At 42.7% G+C, this 25,429-nt stretch overlaps 1 protein-coding gene across 7 annotated transcripts in view; it reads right to left on the minus strand.

Annotated features, from left to right (window-relative positions):
- Positions 1-23,814, minus strand: part of ppil4 (peptidylprolyl isomerase (cyclophilin)-like 4) — a 41,151-nt gene extending 17,337 nt beyond the window's left edge. For 2 of the 7 annotated variants that reach the window (XM_079584134.1, XM_079584131.1), the window contains exons 1-6: positions 15,851-16,023; positions 5,181-5,362; positions 4,835-4,902; positions 4,395-4,459; positions 4,181-4,298; positions 3,936-4,078 (exon numbers count right to left, since the gene is read on the minus strand). In XM_079584134.1, coding sequence (XP_079440260.1) covers positions 3,936-4,078; positions 4,181-4,298; positions 4,395-4,459; positions 4,835-4,902; positions 5,181-5,250 — 464 coding nt within the window. In that variant the 5' untranslated portion in view covers positions 5,251-5,362; positions 15,851-16,023. Of the gene's footprint in view, positions 1-3,935; positions 4,079-4,180; positions 4,299-4,394; positions 4,460-4,834; positions 4,903-5,180; positions 5,363-15,391; positions 15,470-15,816; positions 16,024-23,707 lie in introns of those variants that run through there. The other 5 variants (XM_079584136.1, XM_079584132.1, XM_079584137.1 and 2 more) reach the window with 5 other exon arrangements.
- Between the last annotated feature and the right edge of the window lie 1,615 nt (positions 23,815-25,429).

Here is a 25,429-nt window from a genome sequence, read left to right on the forward strand (position 1 = left end):
ATTCGTTCAAAGCCACAGATTTTGTTGCAAAATAGAGCAATAAGCCTGACTATACTGTTTTATGCAGTACATCACTTAATGTTACCCTTTTGTTGTTTTTTAACTGTTGTATAAAATCAATCTCACATTTGAAATCGTGTGGATATTCGGGAAACATTGCATTATTGCTCGTATAATATGATCAACATTAAAACACTGCTGGATATCAGCCGGCATTTTGATCGCAGATTTAGTCGCACAAACAGCGCAAGCGGCTCGTGACAGAACACAGACCGACTGAATGACACTTTAATTTAAGTAGAAATCTCAAATAAAGATCGCTGAACTCCAGCTTGTCTGTGTTTTCAGATCATCCGCGCTTCTTTAGCAGGGTAGAGAGCGCGCACGCATGGTTGCCAGATACTATTGAAACGACCGCGTAGAAAACATGTTCTTTTAACAGAAAAGCTCTGATTTGGGGTTTAAATTATTGAATTCTGGCATTTGTGGCCACAGCGGATTAAACCGACACTTTCCCATTTCAGACGACAAACTAGGCTGGGGCTGGGCTACTATCTCGTTCTGTACCTCACTAGCCTAGTAACCATAGTAACGGGGTCGCACGCTTTCGCGCTATCTGCTATTTCGTGGAGCGCGAGGTTCACTCAACGCTGCATGCATTTTTAATTAGCCTACATTAGTTACAGTTAATTTTGTTACGGTATGAACTTAATCCTAGGAAAAGCAAAAAAATCTAAAACCTTTGTAACGAAATCCAAGACTTTGTATACCAAATTCAAGGCTTTTAAGGCCTTAATTTGAGATTATCAAATTTAAGACTTTTTCAATGCTTTTAAGACCCCGCGGGTACCCTGGTGTGTGTGTGTGTGTAAAAGACAAGCCAAGAGATTTCTTTATCTTTTAATGCAGGCAGAAATTTGCACGCAGCAATGAAAAGGTTCAAATCTTGTCACTGTAACAGACACCCAGCCCCACATGGGGTGACTTCCTGTTGGGCTGGCGTAAAACTTAGAGCACGAAAGTTGTTCGGCCCGATGAGATCTAAATGTGTACCGAGTTTCATATTATTACATGCAAGCGTTTTTGATATACGGACAAGTGTTCGAATCCCATTCCAGGGGGCGCTGTCGAGTTGAGTTTCATGCAATTTGAAGCATGTTAAGAGCCTCAAATGCATCCAAAAAGAATATAAAAGTTTAGAGTGTTGCCATGGCGACAGTATTAAAGATATCAATAATCCTTTCACAGGTCCACATCTGTCATGTGTTTACATTATACAGATGAAGTTTGAAGCAAATCGGGTAAAAATAAGAGGGTGAATTCAAAGCATTTTGAAAGTGACACACTTCCTGCTGCCAGTTGGTGGCGCTATAACTTTGACTCACAATAGTCACATCCATGTGATCGGCCTCTTACAGCGAACACACTGCTGAAGTTTCATCAAGATCAATTAATGTATGAGGATGTTATAACACACTTCCTGTTTCCAATATTCGCCATAAATTCGTTTCCTCGCCACGGCCAAACCGTTCGAGATATCAAAAATCCCCTGGCAATTTTTCATCCTCAATGTCTTGACTTCATGGACACCGAGTTTCGTGGCGATTGGTTGAATCGTCTAGGAGGAGTATTTTAAATTCCATTGAATGCGTTTTTCTAACTACCCCAAATAGCCGACTTCCTGTTGGGCTGGGGTAAAAAGTCAGAGCATGAAGGATATATGAACCGATGAGATCTATAAGTGTACCGAGTTTCATATTTCATGCAAGCGTGATTGATTTATGGACCAAGTTTTCGGACCCCGTTCCAGGGGGCGCTGTCGAGCCCCCCTGCCACGCCCGGGTACCAGCTTCAGTCCGGCTCTAATGGCCGCGGGTTCTGACCCGTGTGCAAAGTTTCAAGAGTTTTTGAGCACGTTAAGGCCCCCAAAAGTGGCAAAAACCTTGAAAAAAAATTATTATAAAGAAGAAGAATAACAAAAAATCCTTAGAAGAACAATAGGGCTCTGCGCCCTTTCAGGGCTTGGGCCCTAATTACAACTTACATCTGCACAAAACAAAAGGCTGCGAATGAACACGCAAACTTAGTCATAATGAAGGTGTAAAATGGTCCCAAACAAAACGCGCTCGCTTTGTTTCGCGGTTGAGCAGCACACACGCGCATGAACCTGCTCAATCAATGATCGAGAAGTTGTATCGATTAAATGTATTATGTAAGGAATAATTGACGACAGGTCGTTGAATTATTATAAAAATAATGCACACCCGAGGTGGTAATGCGGTCACGACGCGAAGCGGAGTGGCCGTTACACCTCGGGTGTGCATTATTTTTATAATAATTCAACGGCCTGGAGTCAATTATTCCGCTTATACTACAGTTACCACACCTCGAAATATTGTTCAGATGATGTATTTCAAGACGTTTGTAAAGTTTTTGTCATTAAAACGCTCTTGTATGTAGGACTAATTCCTTGCGCATCTAAACCCATGCTCCGTTGCTAATTCCAAAACGTCATTTTAGAGTTAGTAACGGAGGTTTGAGCCGCTGATAGCAGAGTAATGCTGGACACACTTGACGACTAGAAACATTCTCTGACTGTGAATGCAGCAGATTTTAAACACCGCTGTGAACACAGACTGAACGCGCTGAAAACGCGTGCATGATCAGTCATAAGTATTAAATTGCATTCATAACCGGCCTTAGAGAGAAGCATGTGCGTCAATATTATTATTTATTTATTAAAAAAAATTTGTTTTAATTAATTCGTTCATTCTTTATTTCTATTAGTGACAGTAGACTAGACTAATAAATGAAACAAAGCCCTTTTAACAAGTAGGCTATAGGCCTATCAATTTTATTTATTTGTTATATTATCTTCAATAATTACGAAAACCCGTGCAACAGGACTATCAATTTATTTAAATATTCAGTTTATTTTTTTATTGATTATGTATAGGACTGTATAGCCTACTTTATTTATTAAAATTAAACTGCATGTTTCCATTGATTGTGAAGTTAGACATTGAAAATTGCAGATCAAGCGCATGTGGCTGCAGTGTCTCTTGTTATGAATTGTATCATATTTTCCGCTATTACAGTTGACTACGCGAAGTGATATGGAACTGTAATGAGGTCAAGACCTGCCTGGAACTACTTTAGCCATGCGGTTCCCTGAAAATAATTGCACACCTCAGAACGTTCGTCAACCAATCAGATTCAAGCATTCAACGGCCCTGTAGTATAACTACAAATAATCGATCGTCAATTAATCGTTGACATCCCTAATGTACACCAATAATGCGATTGTTTCCAATAATCAGAGTAAGAACTGAATCGCAGTAAGATGTTTACGTGACACGTGCAAAACTCTTCACTCACGTTTACATGTAATTTGCATTATATTCTGATTATTCGCTAAAAAGTGTGGTTATTTTTACCGCCATTCTACAAATGGTGAACTCACATACAGTAGGTGTGTTACTGGTCCTCGTTTTAATCCACTTTCATCAAATGCAAAACATATATGACGTATTGGAAGGTTATTCGTCGCTGTGATGAACATCGCAATGCCGCTGTAACTGGGTTTGCCTACGCTGCATTGCTTTCTTCACACAGTCTCTGGACTCTAGTCCATTGTGTATGGACACAAGTATTGTTGTGTTTACGTGAGGTAACGTTTAATTGCAATATTGCCAAAATCCCATTATAATCGCATTATGAGGGCGCACTGACTTTCTCCAACTGACTTTATATGGGGAAAAACATTACTTGTTCTCATCAGCTGCTGTATGCTGTACTCGGGTCAATTATTAAATATTGATGATTCTGCATACCGGTTATCATACACTTACAAAAATATTTGTTATCTTTCATAATAAATGTTTTTTTTATAAAAAATGTGGTCTTTCTCTCTCTCTAAAAACACTTTGTACTACCTGATGTCCTGAAAGGGGATGAAGTCATTGTCAACAAAGGTCTCGTTGATTTTAGAGAGCACGTCCATGCCCTCTGTGACCTCTCCAAACACAGTGTGAACACCATCCAAATAATCCAGATTCTCACTTGAGGTGATCAGGAACTGGGAGCCAAAAGAAAAAGTCACACACTCAAACACTGACAATGACATCCACATAGTGGATAGTACATCCAATAGTGTATTAGATATATGTGCACAATTAACCTGAGAGCCATGCTGGTCGGTGCCATTGTTCACCATAGACACCGTCCCTTTCTTTCTGTGCTTGATCCTGGGCACCTTCTCGGATTCAAAAAAGCGTGCCTGGTCGCCATACAGTTTACTGTAAACACACAGACATCACCATCACACAGTGCACACACCACCACACGTGTATTCGGTCAGCACAAAAACACAATGACATGAACCTGATTCTTACCAGAACACAGACTCTCCTCCTCGGCCCGTGCCGGTGGGGTCTCCCGTCTGAACGATGAAATCTCTCTGGAGCGGGTCAAGAACACATGCAACAACATTTACTGCCAACAGTCAAACTCCACCTAAAATTTGCAGTGATAACTACAGTAGAAATATTCATTTACATTTCCTACAGTAATCACATTTTGCCTTGAATTTATGAGATAAATGTGATTCTATGAAAACAATGTAACTGTTTGTACCCGCAACTGTGTAACAATGTAAATCTCCAGTCAACCAATCTCCATTTCTTATAACGTTATGGTTTCAAAGGAAATAAAACAAAAATATAAATGGGCATTAAGGATAACCATTTTGAACCATAGGCTATAATAGAACAATAGGCTATAACGCACACAAAATGCACTCTTCAATGCACACAGAATGTAAGACATATATTACCTGAACATTGTGAATCAGACAATAGTTGTAATATTTGATTTTACACAGTTTCAGAAAGTTCAGCGAGGCTGAAAAAAATAAGCACAATTCTGGTTATCATTCAGTACATAATTACATATCATGTAACGTTAGTTGGTTTAGTGCTCTTCTATTGAGAATTCTGGTTAAACAAGCAAATTATTACGAAATTATGTTTAACGTTATCAATAAAAAGTTCTAAACGTTACAGAGATTTCTTAGATTTATCACGACGTTTTGTTGATTGTATTAAAAGAACTAGCATTTAGTACAATATTGCAGTGAAAATACGTTTACAGTCTTCGCCAGTTATTAGTGTTATTATTACCTTTCGGTCTCTCTTCTGTGTATAAATCAATCACGATATCTCCCAACGTTGTTTCCAATAACACCGCCATGTCGTTTCAATATCATCGACATGCGCCGGACAGACACCGCACATGCGCACTGAGAAGAGTCGCAGATATAACGTCACCTCTTTGATACAGGCGGCAGGAGCAGTTCGCTCATCTAAGGACATTGTTGGAAAGATTTGATTAGATTTATTAAGTGATAACACCGACCCCACTGTTTGTGTGTGTTTAGAAAACGTTTTATTTGTGTTTTACTAAGATCCATAAAAAGAGGAGGAATACTATGTTATAACTTTTATTTAAATTTTTGCTATTAAATAGGCTAAGTGTAACTACTAAATGCAATGATCATAGCAGGGCATTCCTAACAGCAAAAACTATAATTGGTTGTTGACTGTAAAAGGATACATCAATCTAGAACAGGGGTCACCAAACTCGGTCCTGGAGGGCCGCTGTCCTGCAGAGTTTAGCTTGGTTTGGTGACCTCTGATCTAGAAGAATCCTTGACCACAGTGGCACTGATCTAGATTACCCAGACTCCTCCTGCAGAGCCGATCTAGACAAGTTGCGTAGGCCCCCGCAAATTACTCAAGCGATCAAGAATCACGTTCAAGCTAAACATCTGTGGGGAATATGGGTGTGAAGGCACATACTTTTAAAACAAGACAATGAGTATCTAGTCTCGAAGTCAGTTTAGTTACAACTAATGCAATAAAGCAAGATGGAAAGCAATAGATTGACATTAAAATGTTGATTGGCTGGATATACTGGTCAATATCCACATCCCTCAGTAAATAATAACGATCGAGTATTGATTTTAGTGACATGCTATGGCGAGCCATTTTAGCTTTTATTCATTCACATGATGCATTTTTGATATCAATAATTAAATTTGTACTATTTAAAATGTGAATTATTGATATTAAGAATACTTTTCTAGTAACAATGTCTATTTCCGATATCAGGAATTACATTTTCATAGTTAAAGGAGGGAGGATTGTAGTGGGAGCACTGGGGTGTCAGGTGTGACTGTGTGGCAATAGCAAATGGTTTATGGCTCATGGGTCAGGTAAGAGGGACCGTAACAGAAGGGCCCCAGCCACCAGGGAGGTCAGGATCGGCTCATTTATTATTAAAAAAAAAACGATTTACACAGCTACGAAGACTGTGAAGTCTTAAAGTAAAGTCTTAAAACTATGAAGTCTTAAAAGACTGAAAGAATTAGTTCCTTTCTATGTGATACGAATAGCACTATCTCTTCTTCAGTGTTTCTGGGTGAAGGCTGTGGAAAGATGTGTCTATTTATAGTTGACAAAACCCTTCCAGATTAAAAAAAAATAATAATATCATCGTTTATTTAAAGTATGATAACAGTATTAAAAATTAGGTGTATTTAAGTATTTGTATATCAACCTTTAAGTTAAATTTCGCACAGCCTACATGAAAACTTTCCAACAAATAGGCTACCAATTTTTTCTACAGCTTTCAAACAAATATAAAATTTGTATCTGTTATTAAGTTTAGTACAAAAAGGTAAGCTATAAAGACCATTAGTTTATGGGAAAGACTTTCATTCATTAACATTAGTTAGCTACATTAGTTAATATGAACTAAGAATAAACAATGCTTCTACAGCATTTATTAATCTTAGTTAAAGGATAATTCCGGTATTTAAGACCTTGAGTCTATATTGTAGTTTGTTTTGGATGAACAAGAGTGGTGGACAAATTTTTTTTGACAATGGTTCCTCTCTCGAGTTTTTGACTATAATAGAATTGGCCATGGACCCATTTAACATTGGAGTCAATGTGCATGTCCGAAAATGTCATTAAAACAGCCAATGATGTTCGTTTACAAATCTGTTAAACTCATCGAGTGGTTAGTGGTGTTCGTTGATGATTATAAACAATATATCGTCGCAATATATGATTCCAATCCGTTTATTTTGCTATAGTGGAACTATTTTTTCAACAATGGGATTTTACAAAATGACGAATAAAACACGACAGAAACTGTATTTCACAACACTTTTTGTTTCTGGAACATCAACTAACATCACTAATCACTCGGTGAGTTGCACAGTTTTGAAAAATAATGTTAAAGGTTGTTTTAATGACATTTTCGGACATGCACATTGACTCCAATGTTAAATGGGTCCATGGCCAATTCTTTTATAGTCAAAAACTCGAGAGAGGAACCATTGTCAAAAAAATGTTGTCCACCACTCTTGTTCATCCAAAACAAACTACAATATAGACTCAAGGTGTTAAATACCGGAATTATCCTTTAACATTTGCTAACATTATTAAAATCAAATGTTGTTATTTGTTAGTTAATGCACTGTGATCTAACATGAACAAAGCAAGATTTTATTGTATAATAAAAAGAAAGAGTTTTAGTTAATGATCGCTTATTGACCTGACCTATCAAGTTCTCCATTGAACAAACCCAACGATTTAATAATAGGCTACAACAAATTTTATACAGACACTTCATATTTAATGGTATTAGATGATTTGTTAAAAGCATTTAAAAGTTTTTACTTTCAAGAAAGCGTTTGCAATGGGTTTGTAAAAGGTTGTTTTAGGTATGTTTGGCCGAGTTTCTGTTGCATTTCCCCTGTTCTGACCAGCAGAGGTCACCAGCATGTCTCGTTTAAAACGCTTCGAAACAGTGAATCATTTTTCAAAGCAAACAAAGCTTTTCAAAGCTTTGAACCGATTGATTCACAAAATGATTCACTGTTGAAGCGTTCGAAACGCCACACACTGGTGACCCCTGCTGGTCAGAACAGTGAAAATGCAACAAAGACTAAGGCCAAACATGCCTAAAACAACCTTTTCAAACCAATTGCAAACACTTTCTTGAAAGTACTTTTCAAGAAACCAACCTTATTATTCTGGGTCGCTTTATCAGCAGCTTCCACGGTAAAGCCTGAGCTTATGCAAGGTGTTTGGCCATCAAAAAGAAAAAGCCTCCCCGTCGGGGAATCGAACCCCGGTCTTCCGCGTGACAGGCGGAGATACTGTCCACTATACTAACGAGGACTGGCTGATTCTTCTATGCCACTGCATGGCCAACCTATTGAGGAGTCACTTAATACTGGCTATGCTTTCCATTATGGGAGTTATTATTTAAGCCTTTTATTTTGGCCAAGGGGGGCAGGAAGAGGAGCTCATCCTGTCCTATGGAGGAATCCACCCACAATCCAAGGAGATGAAGGGTTTGTTTATTTAGCTTCCAGGAAGTTCAAATCTTGAGTTCCCTTTCGAGAGCGGTAACTTCAACATTGCGTCAGCTATGACGTTGCAGGAACTCCTCCCTTCTCCACTTTTGTTGAAATCTTATAAGCTTACACCAGCTTGGAACAGCTGGCCAATTGTTGCGAAGTATGCAAATACTGACAGGCTCGCGGGCAGTATAAAATGCATGGGCGCGACAATTGCGTCAGAATCTCTTTCTTCACGCTGTCATCATTGAAGTTGCACCTGAGGACTAGTTACCTTTTCTTCCTCGCATCCAATGGCTACCCTTTGCAGGATTTGTACAGGCCCCATCGACCCTCCCGACACCTATGAGTACTGCGCCGCCTGCCTGGGCCTGGCCCACGCCGAGGCGGCCTTCTTAGACTCCACATGCATGCACTGCGCTGACCTGCCGGTGCGCTCTTGAGAATCAGGATGGTTTTTGCTTATACTATTCCGGGGTCGAGGCCCTCTGCCGTCGCCACATTCCACCGGTCCTTTTCGTAAACGCACTGGACTCGACGTGGAATGCTCCGGACGAGCCTACCAAGAGTAAGTTGGATTCCTGGTATCTCCAGTCGGGCCACCTGGCTGCTTCGAGAAGGAGGATTCCGTTCTTCCACGATGTCCACAAGCACGTGGTGAAGTCGTGGTCAGCACCCCAATTGGCGCGCGTGCACGCAGCCACCCAGGCCATCTTCTGCCACATGGACGGGGGACGTGCGCATGCCCCCCAGTCGAGGAGACCAGTGGTGTTGTGTGGGTACAATTTCTTTTCTTCAGAAAAACCTGAGTGGGTAAACAATTTTTGTACAACTTGCCAAGCCATATCTTTATGACAATTGAGTAAAAAGTCATCATTAGCATTCCTCCAAACTTTAATACATTCTGATTCAATAAGCTTACAGACAGGGGTCATTTAAGTAAAAAAGGGGATAACTTTTCTTCTATTAGTAGTCTATTCAAATTTCTGATTGGAATATTGAACAAAGACGCTTTCTTTAATAAACACAGTATTCTATCATACATAGCTGGTCTAATTTCTGCATGTGGTGTATTTTGTGGCGTTCTCTTATTTCATATTCTTCTTATTTCTTGGCCTACCCAAAACTTAGCAAAGAAACTAATGAGATTTGTTTCTTCATCATTTAGACAAGCTTTTAATATAGGAAGAAGGATCATGGCATCCAAATTAGCTTCAATATCAGACACTGCTAATCCTACTTTCTCTATTTTTTTACATACTATTTCGCGTTTCAATTTCTCTTGATTAGAAAACAATTTTCTTTACTGAATTTAAAAAACGTCTTGGGCAGGCAAAGTTACCGCTACATATGTGATCTATGCATTAATTATTAACACTTTTTTTAACACTTTTATTTTAATGGCTTTGTCCTGATTTTTCAAACCAAAATTTTGTTTAAGTTCCGTCCAATTTAAATAAAAAATCTCACTTTTCTCATGGCTCATCTGGCTGACACAGCCTATGGTTCAGCAGGTGAAGCAGCATCCACTCTGCATTTCATGAAAGACCTGCGCACGGCAACGGACTTCGCGCTCATGGTTACAAAGCACTCTGCCCAGGCCATTGGCCGCTTCATGTGCTTCATGGTCGTCCTTAACAGGTACCTGTAGTTAACCCTAGCTGACCTGAAGGATGCGGACCGCGAGACGCTCCTAAATGCTCCAATCACTCCCTCCGGCCTCTTTGGTGACGCCGTGGAGTCAGTTACTGAACGTTTCTCTGAGGCGCAGAAGCGCACGAAGGCTATGAGTCACGTAATGCCCCGTTGCTCATTCCAGCCCTCGTCGAGGTCTCGCTCTTCGTCGGCACCTCACCCCGCCTCAAGATCAGCTGAGCAGCCTGCCGCGTCCGCTGCTGCTCCCCACCCCGAGCTGGATGTTTGCCATAAGCAGAGGGCGGGACCGGGAAGGAAGCATCACGGACTGAGGAGAAACCCAAGCCGCTACAGCCTGCCGTCCTCGGCTGCCAAGCCTTCATCCTAACGGACCATCCAAAAGGAGGAGAGAGTTTGCTGGAGGCCCTGCCCCCAAGCGTAGTGTTCTGCATCATGTCCCCTCTGTTAATGCTGGCAACATTTGCAATGTTTGTGTGAATGCTGTGTCTGTTTGTGTGAGTTCCACAATAAGAGCACATATCCCTTCTTACAAAGAGCCTTTTCCTCCTCATACACTCAACACTGTGTCACTCGCCCTGCCCCAGAGCAGCACAGAGTCGCAGTCCGCGCCTATAGTGTCCTCCCGATGGAAAAACATAACATTCTATTAACATTCAGGAAACTGCACATTTTTATGTTCTTGGAATGTTTAATCAGCAAAATCGCTTTCATTGTGTTGAATATGCAAAGTTTGATGGGTCAGAGCTAATGTTTAATTGGTCTATCTTCACCTATCAGATGCGAACACTCCTAGAGGTGCGGCTATTGGCTGACTGTCTTTCTCTTCCGTGGGTGGTGTAGCTTGGCCCCGTTTTCTCTGGGCTTATCTTCACTACTCTCCCGGCGGGATTTAATACAGTTCCCACAGCGCCATGGCTGACGCAATGTTGAAGTTACCGCTCTCGAAAGGGAACGTCTCTGGTTACTATCGTAACCTCGGTTCCCTGAGAGGGGGAATGATAGATTGCGTTAGCGGAGGTATTTGTTGTTCGATTAGCTATGCAATTGTATAGTTGTGATTCTGACGCAATTGTCGCGCCCATGCATTTTATACTGCCCGTGTGCCTGTCAGTATTTGCATACTTCGTGACAATTGGCCAGCTGTTCCAAGCTGACGTTAGCCTATACGATTTCAACAAAAGTGGAGAAGGGAGGAGTTCCCGCAGCGTCACAGCTGTTGCAATGTCTCGTTCCTGCCTCTCAGGAAGCAGAGGTCATGATAGTAACCGGAGACGTTTCTCTTCATCCACGCATCTTTCACCTTTTACTAAAGATTTCCGTGGAGGGGAACATTTGTGAGTTTCTGGTATTTTGGACGCTCTGCTCACAGCAGAACTACATGCGTTTGTTAAAAAGCAGAGGATGTTTTGCGGCTTGCTGCGAATAACCCTCCTGGTTCTCAAGTGCACACCGGCAGGTTGGCACAGTGCATGCTCGGGAGTCTAAGAAGGCCACCTCGGCGTGGGCCAGGCCGTGGGCATGATTTAATTATGTGAGTTTTTCTTCATCTCATTCAGAAATGTAGCCTATGACTGCAAGTGTTCAGTGTCACATTCATAGTTAGCATCTGAACAATGTCATTCCTTCTTTCACACGGGCATTTAGTCATTACAAAATAATTAATTGAGGCCAAACATATAATAAGTTATAAAGGCCAAACATTTAAAATGGCATTATAATCTGAAAAGCGAGCCTGCCCCCGTTTATCACGTCACTTCACCACGTGACAGCAGCAAGCAGGCTCCGATTGGTTCACGCGGTGCGAATTGACGCAGAAGTTCAGATTTTTCAACTCGGGTGGCAGACGCGAATTCGCGTCAAACACGTGAATGCACAAAAATTCACTCGCGCCTGACGCGCTATTCGCGTCCGGTGTGAACGCACCATTAGGTGCAACTTCAACGATGACAGCGTGAAGAAAGAGATTCTGACGCAATTGTCGCATGGCTTTAATAAATTTTATACTGCCTGCGAGCCTGTACTTCACAACAATTGGCCAGCTGTTCCAAGCTGGCATAAGCCTATAAGATTTCAACAAAAGTGAAGAAGGGAGGAGTTCCTGCAGCGTCATAGCTGACGCAATGTTGAAGTTACCGCTCTCGAAAGGTAACTCAAGATTTGTATGAACTTCCTGGAAGCTAAATAAACAAACCCTTCATCTCCTTGGATTGTGGGTGGATTCCTCCATAGGACAGGGTGAGCTCCTCTTCCTGCCCCCCTTGGCCAAAATGAAAGGCATATCCGGTATTAAGTGACTTCTCAACGGTTGAGCATACAAAACAGTGCCATAGAGCTCAGAGACAAAGCTGTACCAGCCGGTATACCAGCCAGTCCTCGTTAGTATAGTGGACAGTATCTCCGCCTGTCACGCGGAAGACCGGGGTTCGATTCCCCGACGGGGAGGCTTTTTCTTTATGATGACCAAACATCTTGCATAAGCTCAGGCTTTACCGTGGAAGCTGCTGATAAAGTGACCCAGAAAAATAAGGTTAGTTTCTTAAAAAGTACTTTCAAGAAAGTTTTGGCAAATGGTTTATAAAAGGTTGTTTTAGGCATGTTTGGCCTTAGTTTTGTTGCATTTCCACTGTTCTGACCAGCAGGGGTCACCAGCGTGTGGCATTCGAACACTTCAACAGTGAATCATTTTGCAAAGTAATCGGTTCAAGCTTTGTTTGCTTTGCAAAATGATTCACTGTTTCGAAGCGTTCAAAACGCAACACACTGGTGATCCCTGCTGGTCAGACCAGTGGAAATGCAACAGAAACTCAGCCAAACATACATTAAACAAACTTTTACAAACCCATTGCAAACGCTTTCTTGAAAGTAAAAATTTCTGTTTTATAATCACTTACCATAAACAAGAGTTCTCCATTTGCCAATGTCTATCTTTAAATCCATTTCTGAAGAAAATTCAACTTAAAAATGTATTTAGGGTTTTTAGGCAAAACAACTCCAAGATACTTAAGTCTGTTTGTAATTCTGAAAGGGAGATTGTGTAGGAATTCAGTATCAAGATCAGCACTTAAAAGACACAAATTCACTCTTCTGCCAATTAATATCAATTCCAGAGACTGTACCAAAATATTATATAAGATCTAACAGTAAAGGGACTGACCGCTCAGGATTTGACAGAAAGAGAACAACATTATCTGCATATAAGGAGATGTGATGATTTCCCAGTCTTACAGGCTCAATAGATGGATGGTTTCTAATACTGATCGTAAGAGGTTCGATCACAATTGCAAAAAGCAAAGGGCTGAGGGGACATCCTTGACGTGTCGTCCCTCGATGTAATAAAAAGGACTTTGACTTTTCTTGATTTGTGAGTACGGAAGAGGTTAGGTGAGCATATAATGTTGTAATCCAACAACTACCAAACCCACATTCTTCCATAACTCTCACCATATAAGGCCATTCCACGTGATCAAAAGCCTTTTCTCCGTCTCAGCACAGAGCAGCCACTTTAGAGCCTTTTTTATATTTATGGTACATTATGTTTATTAACCTTCTAACATAAAAAAAAAAAAAAAAATCTATTAGGAACAAAACCAGTTTGATCCATATGTATAATGGATGAAATGTATTTATTTAACCTATTAGCTAATAATTTTGTAAAAAATGTAATGTCAGAGTTAAGTAATGCAATAGGCCGATAAGATGAAGGCTCAGTCTCATACCTACCCTCTTTTATATTTTATATTAGTGCGATATTAGCATTGTATAATGTCAGGGAAGTTTGAGTTTCAAGAGAATGAGTGAACATCCTCAGTAAAAGGGGAGCCAGGTTTCCAGAATATTTTTTATATAATTCAATGACGAAACCGTCCGGCACTGCCACCTTGCCATTAGAAAAATATAATCAACAATCTCTGGAATTGTAATTTCAGAGTTTAAAGCAGGGGTCACCAAACTCAGTCCTGGAGGGCCGCTGTCCTGCAGAGTTTAGCTCCAACAGGTCCAACACACTTGCCTGAAAGTTTCTAGTATGCCTAGTGAGACCTTGATTAGCTGGTTCAGGTGTGTTTAATTGGGGTTGGAGCTAAACTTTGCAGGACAGCAACCCTCCAGGACCGAGTTTGGTGACCCCTGGTTTAAAGCCTCACAGGCAGCATCACTCAATTTAGGAAGATTCAAATGTCCTAGCTAATTAGAAATGTCCCCTCTTGCTCTTGATGTATATAATTGTTCAGAATATTCTCTAAATCAGTGTTTCCCAAACCTGCTCCTGAAGGACCCCCAACACTCATGTGATAATGAGCTGATGAGTTGAATCAGGAGTGTTTGATTAGGGAGACAAAGAAAACGTGCAGTGTTGGGGGTCCTTCAGGAGAAGATTGGGAAACACTGCTCTAAAGCGATCATTTATACCTTTAGAATTCACAAGCATGTCGCCTGCTTTTGATTTCATTTTGTGTATGGCTTTATTTGCTTGTAAACCCCTCAGTTGTCACACCAGCAATTATTGGGGCTTATCCCCTAACTCAAAATATTTTTGTTTTATCCTTAACAATTGATCCCATACCTTTCCTGATAAAATAGTATTGTATTCATACGTTAATTTAAGAATATTCTGTAAGGTAGGGGGGCTAGAGGACATTCTATAGGAGGGTTCCATTTGAGATAATTCCTCTTCTATTTCTGCAAGGCGTCTACGTTTGGGTCGTCTGGCCAAAGACTAAAAAGAGATAATATGACCCCTAATCACAGCCTTAAAAGATTCCCATAAAGTGGAGTCCGTGACTTCAGAATTATAACTAATATCTAGAAAATCTGAGATTTTTTCAGATATAAATTGACAAAATGATACATCAGAAAGGAGAGAATGATGAAAACGCCAACAATGTGGTTTAGTCTTATGGCCAAGATCAAGAACCACTGAAGTCGAAGAAGGATCAGAAATTAAGATGTTGAGATAGTCTGAGATCACGTTTGATATAAGTTTAGAGTCAAGTAAAAAATAATCTATTCTAGGTAAAGACTTGTGCCTTTGTGTATCAGTCTTCATATATCAACCAGATTCATAGAGGACATAAGGCTATTTAAAAATATGGAGGCAGAAGGTAGGCTAACTGGCTTATTTGGACTGACCTGTCCAAAACATTATCAAGCACACAGTTAAATCACCACCTACAATAACATGTGAATCAGTAATATCAGACAATAAATTAAATATTTTAGTAAAGAAAGTAGGCCTAAGGTCATCAAAGTTAGGTCCATGTATACATTAAGAAGTGTAACATGAAATGAAATGTAACCAGTTACCAATATATCGGCCGTTCGGATCACTCAAAGTGGAAACGGATTAAAATTGCAACTCCTCTAGCCTTGCTAACGTGGACTGAAATATGACCAACCCAGCTGCATTTAAGTATCTCCTCTCTCGTGGGCCTAATATGGGTCTCCTGTGTAAGTAGCCTAGCTATATCACATCAGCGGACACGGCAGAGATTTAAAATGTGAAAATACTTTAGCTCGCTTGATCACGCACGTTCCAGCTGGTAAAAGTGATGCCGCTGACCTTTGAAGGTAAACTTGGATTCATACAAAAGTTGAAAATAAACAATGTACAAGCCTGTGTCGCCTTTTTAAACAAATCAATGGTATAAAATAAAACACAACTTGCGGAAAAAGAATACCCCCGTAACACTTTCCCAAACAAACTGAGAACATGCATCCCAAAAACTTACTGAGGGGTTGCCGGTGTCGTGCCAATGTACTTACCCCTGAAAGAAAGTGTATCCCCTCCCCGGTCGCGGGAGCGCGCACGCATTCAGCAGTGAAGGTGGGCCGTTTGTTTGACCAAGGTAAATTAAACTATAACACGTAAATTATTTAAGTTATCGTTTTACTATTGTTGTTTTTTCAATGAGGTTTAGCAAAGACAGCTATCACGTGGCACATCTATCAAAATAATTGCTTTTATTCTATAGGCTAACGATCGGACTAAATTTGCAATGAATTGACAATGTCTGTGAATACACAAAGCGAGTGTAGCTAACGTTACAGATGATGGCCTATCATCAAGTGTTTTATTTTGTGAATAATTCACATAATGTCTAATAACAGCAGTGAATATGGACAAGTTTATTGTTTCCTGACAAAAGTTATAGTGGGATACAGATTTTTTCAGACCGTATTTTCGACCTGACAAAATATGTATCCCCCCCAAAAAAAATCTACAGATGATGGCCTATCATCAAGTGTTTAATTTTGTGAATAATTCATATAATGTCTAATAACAGCAGTGAATATGGACAAGTTTATTGTTTCCTGACAAAAGTTATAGTGGGATACAGATTTTTTCAGACCGTATTTTCGACCTGACAAAATATGTATCCCCCCCAAAAAAATCTACAGATGATGGCCTATCATCAAGTGTTTAATTTTGTGAATAATTCATATAATGTCTAATAACAGCAGTGAATATGGACAAGTTTATTGTTTCCTGACAAAAGTTATAGTGGGATACAGATTTTTTCAGACCGTATTTTCGACCTGACAAAATATGTATCCCCCCCAAAAAAAATCTACAGATGATGGCCTATCATCAAGTGTTTAATTTTGTGAATAATTCATATAATGTCTAATAACAGCAGTGAATATGGACAAGTTTATTGTTTCCTGACAAAAGTTATAGTGGGATACAGATTTTTTCAGACCGTATTTTCGACCTGACAAAATATGTATCCCCCCAAAAAAAATCTACAGATGATGGCCTATCATCAAGTGTTTAATTTTGTGAATAATTCACATCATGATTAATAACAGCAGTGAATATGGACACGTTTATTGTTTCCTGACAAAAGTTATAGTGGGATACAGATTTTTTCAGACCGTATTTTCGACCTGACAAAATATGTATCCCCCCCAAAAAAATCTACAGATGATGGCCTATCCTCAAGTGTTTAATTTTGTGAATAATTCACATCATGATTAATAACAGCAGTGAATATGGACAAGTTTATTGTTTCCTGACAAAAGTTATAGTGGGATACAGATTTTTTCAGACCGTATTTTCGACCTGACAAAATATGTATCCCCCCCAAAAAAATCTACAGATGATGGCCTATCATCAAGTGTTTTATTTTGTGAATAATTCACATACTGTCTAATAACAGCAGTGAATATGGACACGTTTATTGTTTCCTGACAAAAGTTATAGTGGGATACAGATTTTTTCAGACTGTTTTTAAACATGTTATAAAAAGTATCTCCTCTCCATAATGCACAGATGATGGCCTATCAACGTCTCGACTTCCTGTGGCGCCTGAAGAAAGCAAGGAAAGTACCCCCCCACCCCACCACACCACATAGAGAGTGTTTCATTCAGCTGCATCACTTTCTGGCGTGGGAATTGTCGGGCCTCCGATCACAGCGGATAGTGCTCAACCTAATATGAATTGTTCAGTTAAGACTATTACCCTTAAATTATGAAGTTATTCACTGACAGCAGATTTATGTCTCTGTAACATGATTTTTTTAATGTAATCATAAAATGTCTTTTTCAGTTTTCAGAAGAAGTTTTGAAAAACGATACTGTAGATTTTCCTGCTACGAAAGAGGCTATCATAAAACACAGGCTGCAAATCGCTGTCACTCTTTTCCTAGAGACTGGTAAAGTAATTTAGGGGATGTTTTGGCAATCCAAATAATTGTCCTTATAATTGCTGTAAAACATCTTATGCAGCTATCAGAATTATTCCATACTTACCTAAAAAGTATTAGTGTGAAAAATGAAGAATTATAGATGCATGCTCTGCATTTTTTGTTTTGTTTCGAAGATGACCTGACTGACCCTATTCAGATATTTATCTATGTGTGCCCAAAGGAATTTGGAGAGTAATTCCTCGTCACTGGATCCGTCCAGCGTTGGGACGTCATCGGTGGTTTCGGCCAGCCTCGAGTCTTCAGGCGTCCGTCGGGGAGGACGGAGGAGATCTGCGCCGGCCCAGTCAGAGACCGTGCACGTCCCGTCTGACCAGTCAGAGACCACTCGCGTCCCGTCTGCCCAGTCAGAGACCGTGCACGTCCCGTCTGCCCAGTCAGAGACCACTCGCGTCCCGTCTGCCCAGTCAGAGACTGTGCGCGTCCCGTCTGACCAGTCAGAGACCACTCGCGTCCCGTCGGCCCAGTCAGAGACCGTGCACGTTCCGTCTGCCCAGTCAGAGACCGTTCGTGTCCCGTCTGCCCAGTCAGAGACCGGGCACGTTCCGTCTGCCCAGTCAGAGAGCGTGCGCGTCCCGTCTGACCAGTCAGAGACCACTCGCGTCCCGTCTGCCCAGCAGAGACCGTTCGTGTCCCGTCTGCCCAGTCAGAGACCGTGCACGTTCCGTCTGCCCAGTCAGAGACCGTTCGTGTCCCGTCTGCCCAATCAGAGACCGTGCACGTTCCGTCTGCCCAGTCAGAGAGCGTGCGCGTCCCGTCTGACCAGTCAGAGACCACTCGCGTCCCGTCTGCCCAGCAGAGACCGTTCGTGTCCCGTCTGCCCAGTCAGAGACCGTGCACGTTCCGTCTGCCCAGTCAGAGACCGTTCGTATCCCGTCTGCCCAGTCAGAGACCGTGCACGTGCCGTCTGCCCAGTCAGAGACCGTTCGTGTTCCGTCTGCCCAGTCAGAGATCGTGTGCGTCCCGTCTGCCCAGTCAGAGACCGTGTGCATCCCGTCTGCCCAGTCAGAGACAGTTCGCGTTCCGCCTGCCCAGCCAGAGACCGTTCACGTCCCGTCTGCCCAGTGTGAGACAGATTTAGAGATGACCATTTGTGGGGCCGCCCAGGCAATGATGGACTATTTGGAGCGTCTGGCTCGGATCCTAGACATGCCAGTGTCTGCTGTTCCTGAGTCGGAGCCCGTGTCTGCTGTTCCTGAGTCGGAGCCCGTGTCTGCTGTTCCTGAGTCGGAGCCCGTGTCTGCTGTTCCTGAGTCGGAGCCCGTGTCTGCTGTTCCTGAGTCGGAGCCCGTGTCTGCTGTTCCTGAGTCGGAGCCCGTGTCTGCTGTTCCTGAGTCGGAGCCCGTGTCTGCTGTTCCTGAGTCGGAGCCCGTGTCTGCTGTTCCTGAGTCGGAGCCCGTGTCTGCTGTTCCTGAGTCGGAGCCCGTGTCTGCTGTTCCTGAGTCGGAGCCCGTGTCTGCTGTTCCTGAGTCGGGTCTGGTGGTTTCGATTTCGGTGGTCCGGAGACGGAGGAGGAGAAGGAGAAGAGCCTCTTCATCGGGTCGTCTGGTGGTTTCTAACCCAGAGACCAGCCCGGAGGTAACTGCCATCCCTGCCGCGTCGCCCGAGCTGCTCGCCCTGCCGGCCCCGCCCGAGCTGCTCGCCCTGCCAGCCCCGCCCGAGCTGCTCGCCCTGCCGGCCCCGCCCGAGCTGCTCGCCCTGCCGGCCCCGCCCGAGCTGCTCGCCCTGCCGGCCCCGCCCGAGCTGCTCGCCCTGGTTCCTGAGCCGGTGGAGCCGGGGTCTGTTGCTGTTCCTGAGCCGGTGTCTGTTGCTGTTCCTGAGCCGGTGTCTTTTGCTGTTCCTGAGCCGGTTGCTGTTGTTGTTCCTGAGCCGGTGGTGTCTGTTCCAGTTCCTGAGCCGGTGGTGTCTGTTCCAGTTCCTGAGCCGGTGGGGTCGTCTCCGCCCTGGCCGCCCGAGGGGTCGTCTCCGCCCTGGCCGCCCGAGGGGCCGTCTCCGCCCTGGCCGCCCGAGGGGTCGTCTCCGCCCTGGCCGCCCGAGGGGTCGTCTCCGCCCTGGCCGCCCGAGGGGTCGTCTCCGCCCTGGCCGCCAGATGGACTGTCGTCTCCGCCCTGGCCGCCAGATGGACTGTCGTCTCCGCCCTGGCCGCCAGATGGACTGTCGTCTCCGCCCTGGCCGCCAGATGGACTGTCGTCTCCGCCCTGGCCGCCAGATGGACTGTCGTCTCCGCCCTGGCCGCCCGAGGGGTCTTCACCGCCCTGGCCGCCCGAGGGGTCTTCACCGCCCTGGCCGCCCGAGGGGTCTTCACCGCCCTGGCCGCCCGAGGGGTCTTCACCGCCCTGGCCGCCTGATGAACTGTCCGCTTCGCCCTGGCCGCCTGATGAACTGTCCGCTTCGCCTGTCCCTCCCGTCCCGCCCTGGTCTGTCCCTCCCGTCCCGCCCTGGTCTGTCCCTACCGTCCCGCCCTGGTCTGTCCCTCCCGTCCCGCCCTGGTCTGTCCCTCCCGTCCCGCCCTGGTCTGTCTGTCCCTCCCGTCCCGCCCTGGTCTGTCTGTCCCTCCCGTCCCGCCCTGGTCTGTCTGTCCCTCCCGTCCCGCCCTGGTCTGTCCCTCCCGTCCCGCCCTGGTCTTATGGAGCGTCTGGTAGCCGCTCCGTAGGGAGGGGGTAATGTCACATGTCTGTCCTGTCTTGTGATGCACATGGGTGTTTTGTTATTTTGGGGCCATGTGCTCTTGTCATTGTCTGGTCCCTCCCCCTTGTTATCTGATTATTGGTTTAGTTGTCCCACCTGTCCTGCTCGTTACCCTCCTCGTTTGCCTCCCTATTTAGTCTTCCTGTGTTTGCTGCCCTGTGCTGGTTCGTTATTCATGTTACGTGTTTCCGTGTTACCCTCCCGTTTGTTTCCGTGCCTTGGAAGTTATACCTTACCTGTGAAGGCTGGGGTTTCACCCCAGCCCGCAGCTGGCCTGTGTGGCTAGAATGGGAACTATTCTTGCAAGAATAAATATATCTTTTTCTTTTAAATACAATTTGGATCTTGACGTCTCTTTTGCCTGGGAATGCTGTGATTTGTAAAATATTGTTTTTGCCACAACAAGAAGTCAAGAATGAAAATTTGCAGCCTCTTACCCAGAAATCCAAATAATTTGTTTTCCAGATTCAGTGTGACATTTGTTTACGGTAGTTCCACCATATGTACGTTCAAGGCCCACCAACAGAGGAGGCCTTCCTGTGTACTGCTTGTACTCCTTAGTTTTCTGTACATTATTGTTCTGGAGGACCAGTACAATACACCTAGTATTACATTACACCTTCCAGGTTTGTGTCTTCTTATCTTAAATAAAATTCTTTATTTTGCTTGAAAAATGGCTTACAATATATTGATTAATAAAATAATTGCACAATTGCCTTAACCCAATCCCAATTCTACCCCTTTCCCCTTCGTCTACCCCTAACCCTTCGCCTTCCCCTTGACCCTTGAAACAGAGTGGGAAGGCGTAGGGATGAAAATATTCCCCTAGGAAATGGGACACCACTACTACACCGTTACACGTCATTATACGTCGTCGCCTACATCACAGGAGATGCGCCGATGTTTATCACAAACTTCCAAGATGCACAGGACTTGTACACAGGACTTGTTTTCTGTGGTGTTGTATTAACACGTTGGAGGTACAGACCTATGTTTGTCCTATTTATTTATTAACTGTGTGAAACTGTGTGAAATACGACATTGTGTGGCGTTCATGTGCGTTCAACTCATAAATACGATCTTTACGAGATGACTTGAACGCACCAATAGCTTGTGTGCTTTGTTCGGGGGAGAGGAGATTTTTTTTACAAACGTTTCTTTGAAGGAACTGACCGTAAATATGAACACAAGATTGAATGTAACAAAGCAAATCATTATTTGTCGTTAAAATACTTATTAAAGCCAACAATTCTTACATTTATGGTCTAATTTTTTGCTTGGGCAGCCATTTTGCGTCTGTAGCCGGTGTATGCAGTGACACTTCTCATACCCCTTCGTTTGAAGTGTGGTCCCGAAAAATCTTTGTTTGAAGGGCTATCTGGCCCTTCCCCCTAGCCCTCCCCCTCCAACCAAAAGAGAATCGAGACAGCCCTACCCCTCCACGTGCACGCGCAAAACAGAGGGGAAGGGGAAAGTGAAGGGGTAAGGGGTAGAATTGGGATTGGCCCTAACTTTCTTTTGATTGATTAATAAACTAATACTTTATATGTAAACAGCATGTCAAAAACAGTTTCCAAAGTTATTGTCTTACTGTATATTTTGTACATTCAAGCGATGAAGAAAGTGGATACAGGATCTACTGTATCCTATTATATATTAAAACTGAAAGTGTACTGGAGACTCACTTCAAGTTAGGGCCTAAGCTTTAAGCATTCCTAGATGCAAAAGGTGTTAAGTGTTCTGGTGTGTGGAAGTGTTTGATGTTCATTTTGCAGGAGCTTTGGTGTTTAGAGTGGTGAGGAAAAACTGAAACTGTTTCGTAGTCTGGTGGTGGCAGCGCGGATGCTCTGGGTAGAAGGGTGAAGTGGGTGTGTGGAGTCCTTCATGATGCGGATGGTCCTCCAAATACACTGAGCATTGTAAATGTCATAAATTGGTGGGAGTGCAGTTCCTATGATCTTACTAGCTGTCTTCACTATCCGCTGTGGTCGGAGGCCCGACAATTCCCACGCCAGAAAGTGATGCAGCTGAATGAAACACTCTCTATGTGGTGTGGTGGGGTGGGGGGGTACTTTCCTTGCTTTCTTCAGGCGCCACAGGAAGTCGAGACGTTGATAGGCCATCATCTGTGCATTATGGAGAGGAGATACTTTTTATAACATGTTTAAAAACAGTCTGAAAAAATCTGTATCCCACTATAACTTTTGTCAGGAAACAATAAACGTGTCCATATTCACTGCTGTTATTAGACATTATATGAATTATTCACAAAATAAAACACTTGATGATAGGCCATCATCTGTAGATTTTTTTGGGGGGGATACATATTTTGTCAGGTCGAAAATACGGTCTGAAAAAATCTGTATCCCACTATAACTTTTGTCAGGAAACAATAAACTTGTCCATATTCACTGCTGTTATTAGACATTATATGAATTATTCACAAAATAAAACACTTGATGATAGGCCATCATCTGTAGATTTTTTTGAGGGGGATACATATTTTGTCAGGTTGAAAATACGGTCTGAAAAAATCTGTATCCCACTATAACTTTTGTCAGGAAACAATAAACTTGTCCATATTCACTGCTGTTATTAGACATTATATGAATTATTCACAAAATTAAACACTTGAGGATAGGCCATCATCTGGAGATTTTTTTTTGGGGGGGGGGGGGGGGGGGGGGGATACATATTTTGTCAGGTCGAAAATACGGTCTGAAAAAATCTGTATCCCACTATAACTTTTGTCAGGAAACAATAAACTTGTCCATATTCACTGCTGTTATTAGACATTATGTGAATTATTCACAAAATAAAACACTTGATGATAGGCCATCATCTGTAACGTTAGCTACACTCGCTTTGTGTATTCACAGACATTGTCAATTCATTGCAAATTTAGTCCGATCGTTAGCCTATAGAATAAAAGCAATTATTTTGATAGATGTGCCACGTGATAGCTGTCTTTGCTAAACCTCATTGAAAAAACAACAATAGTAAAACGATAACTTAAATAATTTACGTGTTATAGTTTAATTTACCTTGGTCAAACAAACGGCCCACCTTCACTGCTGAATGCGTGCGCGCTCCCGCGACCGGGGATACACTTTCTTTCAGGGGTAAGTACATTGGCACGACACCGGACCATCGGAACAGTTAAAGGCAGTGCCGCTGCTAGCCATTTTGGTGCCCTAAGCATGATTCCTTTATGATGCCCCCTACCCCGAGAAACTTCGCCTTGATATTACATGCGCGCGGTCTCTTGCTCTCTCTCCCTCTCTGCCGTGCACGCGCTACGCGGTTTGCAGCAGTCTCTGTCTCGCGGGCGCGCTCGCTCTAGATTCCGGAGATTTTAACTATTCGCGCGGGCATCAGCCGCTATCAATATGCGGGAGACTCCCGGAACTTCCGGGAGACTTGGGATGTCTGTATTTCTATACTGAAATAATATCGGCATTATAATTATTGATTTTTCATTAGGCTATTTTTTGGTGCCCCCCACCCTCAGCTCTTGGTGCCCTACGCACAGCGCGTGATGCACCTATGGATTTTTGAAAATGACCATGTAGTGTGTAACATAGCTCTAAGTGAATGAAAACATCCTGCAAAGTTTTAAATCGGTTTTAAATCTTTTAAAACGTATATAAAGTTATTGTCTTTCAAAAGTAAGAGTAGACTCTGAGTCAATGAAATTAATTGTTTTTCAAACGAGTCATTCGCTTTTTCGGCGTGACGTCAAGACGACAAATTATCAAATTGGGCACCAGGGAAACATAAACCAGCAACTGTTTCCTGTGGATACTGGACATGCATGTCGAGGAGACGCTGCTCTACAATGTGACGGTAAATACTTTCTTTTCTTTTTTTTTTTTTACTGGCCAAGGACGAGCATGTGAAGAATCTGTGGTTATAATGAATCTTTACCAATGAAATTTGTTTTACCAATGTTTGTTACATCAGTCATTCAAGCTAGAGCTCGGCTAATGTATACATTAAAATACATGCACTGTTATTGATAGTTTCCACGTGTTCACCGCAATATATTAGAAACATACTCTGTAAATAAATTAGTAAGTAAAATAATCGGTTGATGGACATGCACTTGTTAATGCTGACGAGGAATTGCAACATCTCATAACGTTACCTCAAACTGAGTAGTGAATCACTGAAACGTCCTGCTCGAGTCGTCCTTGCGATGGAGGTTCTGGTTTAATAACTAGTTCTTCTAGTGTTTCATCATCGCGCTCGGATTGATGTGGTAAAATGTAGTTTGGTGTAGGAAGCTTCAGGGGCCTGTACCATGAAGGTAGCTGAACAAACTCGGCCAAACCAAACCGATGCAATCAGGCTTTATTGGTAGGCCTACCATGACGCAGTTTATCAACTTTCTCTGTCAACTCAGGCTTTGATCTTAAATTATGATTAATCCACGAGCGCGTGCACATACCAAAGTGACGTTGGCACCACAACCAATCGCAGCGAGATAGAGCGAGAGCGATGTATTTTTTCCGCGGAGGAGCAAGAGATAATCATTCAGAATTACGATGAATTTAAATATGTATTACACGCTCGAAACAATACGGCCTCTGCTGCCAAAGCAAGAGAAGACTGTTGGAGAAAGATTGCTGATTACGTTAATGTGTACGCTAAACAAATACGTTCTATATTCATGTAAAATTATGTATATGTATGAATGTGTGTGCAAAATATATATTTTGTGTGGCATAAAACAGGGACTGGCCCTAACACATCTCTTTTATTGTAGAATTTTTCAGAACCTGTCCCAGAAACTGAAGCCTCTACCTCAACAGGCTTCAGAAGAAATGTGAACAAGGTAAGGATTTAAAACCCTTGACATAAATTACAGGTGTTTGTCAACTTTGACATTGTTACAGACATTGAAACAGTATGAAAATTAATTTTAATCAATGTGATTCTTTGTTT

Source organism: Phoxinus phoxinus (genome assembly GCF_949152265.1).
Source record: "Phoxinus phoxinus genome assembly, chromosome: 16".
NCBI classification, from domain to species: Eukaryota; Metazoa; Chordata; class Actinopteri; order Cypriniformes; family Leuciscidae; genus Phoxinus; species Phoxinus phoxinus.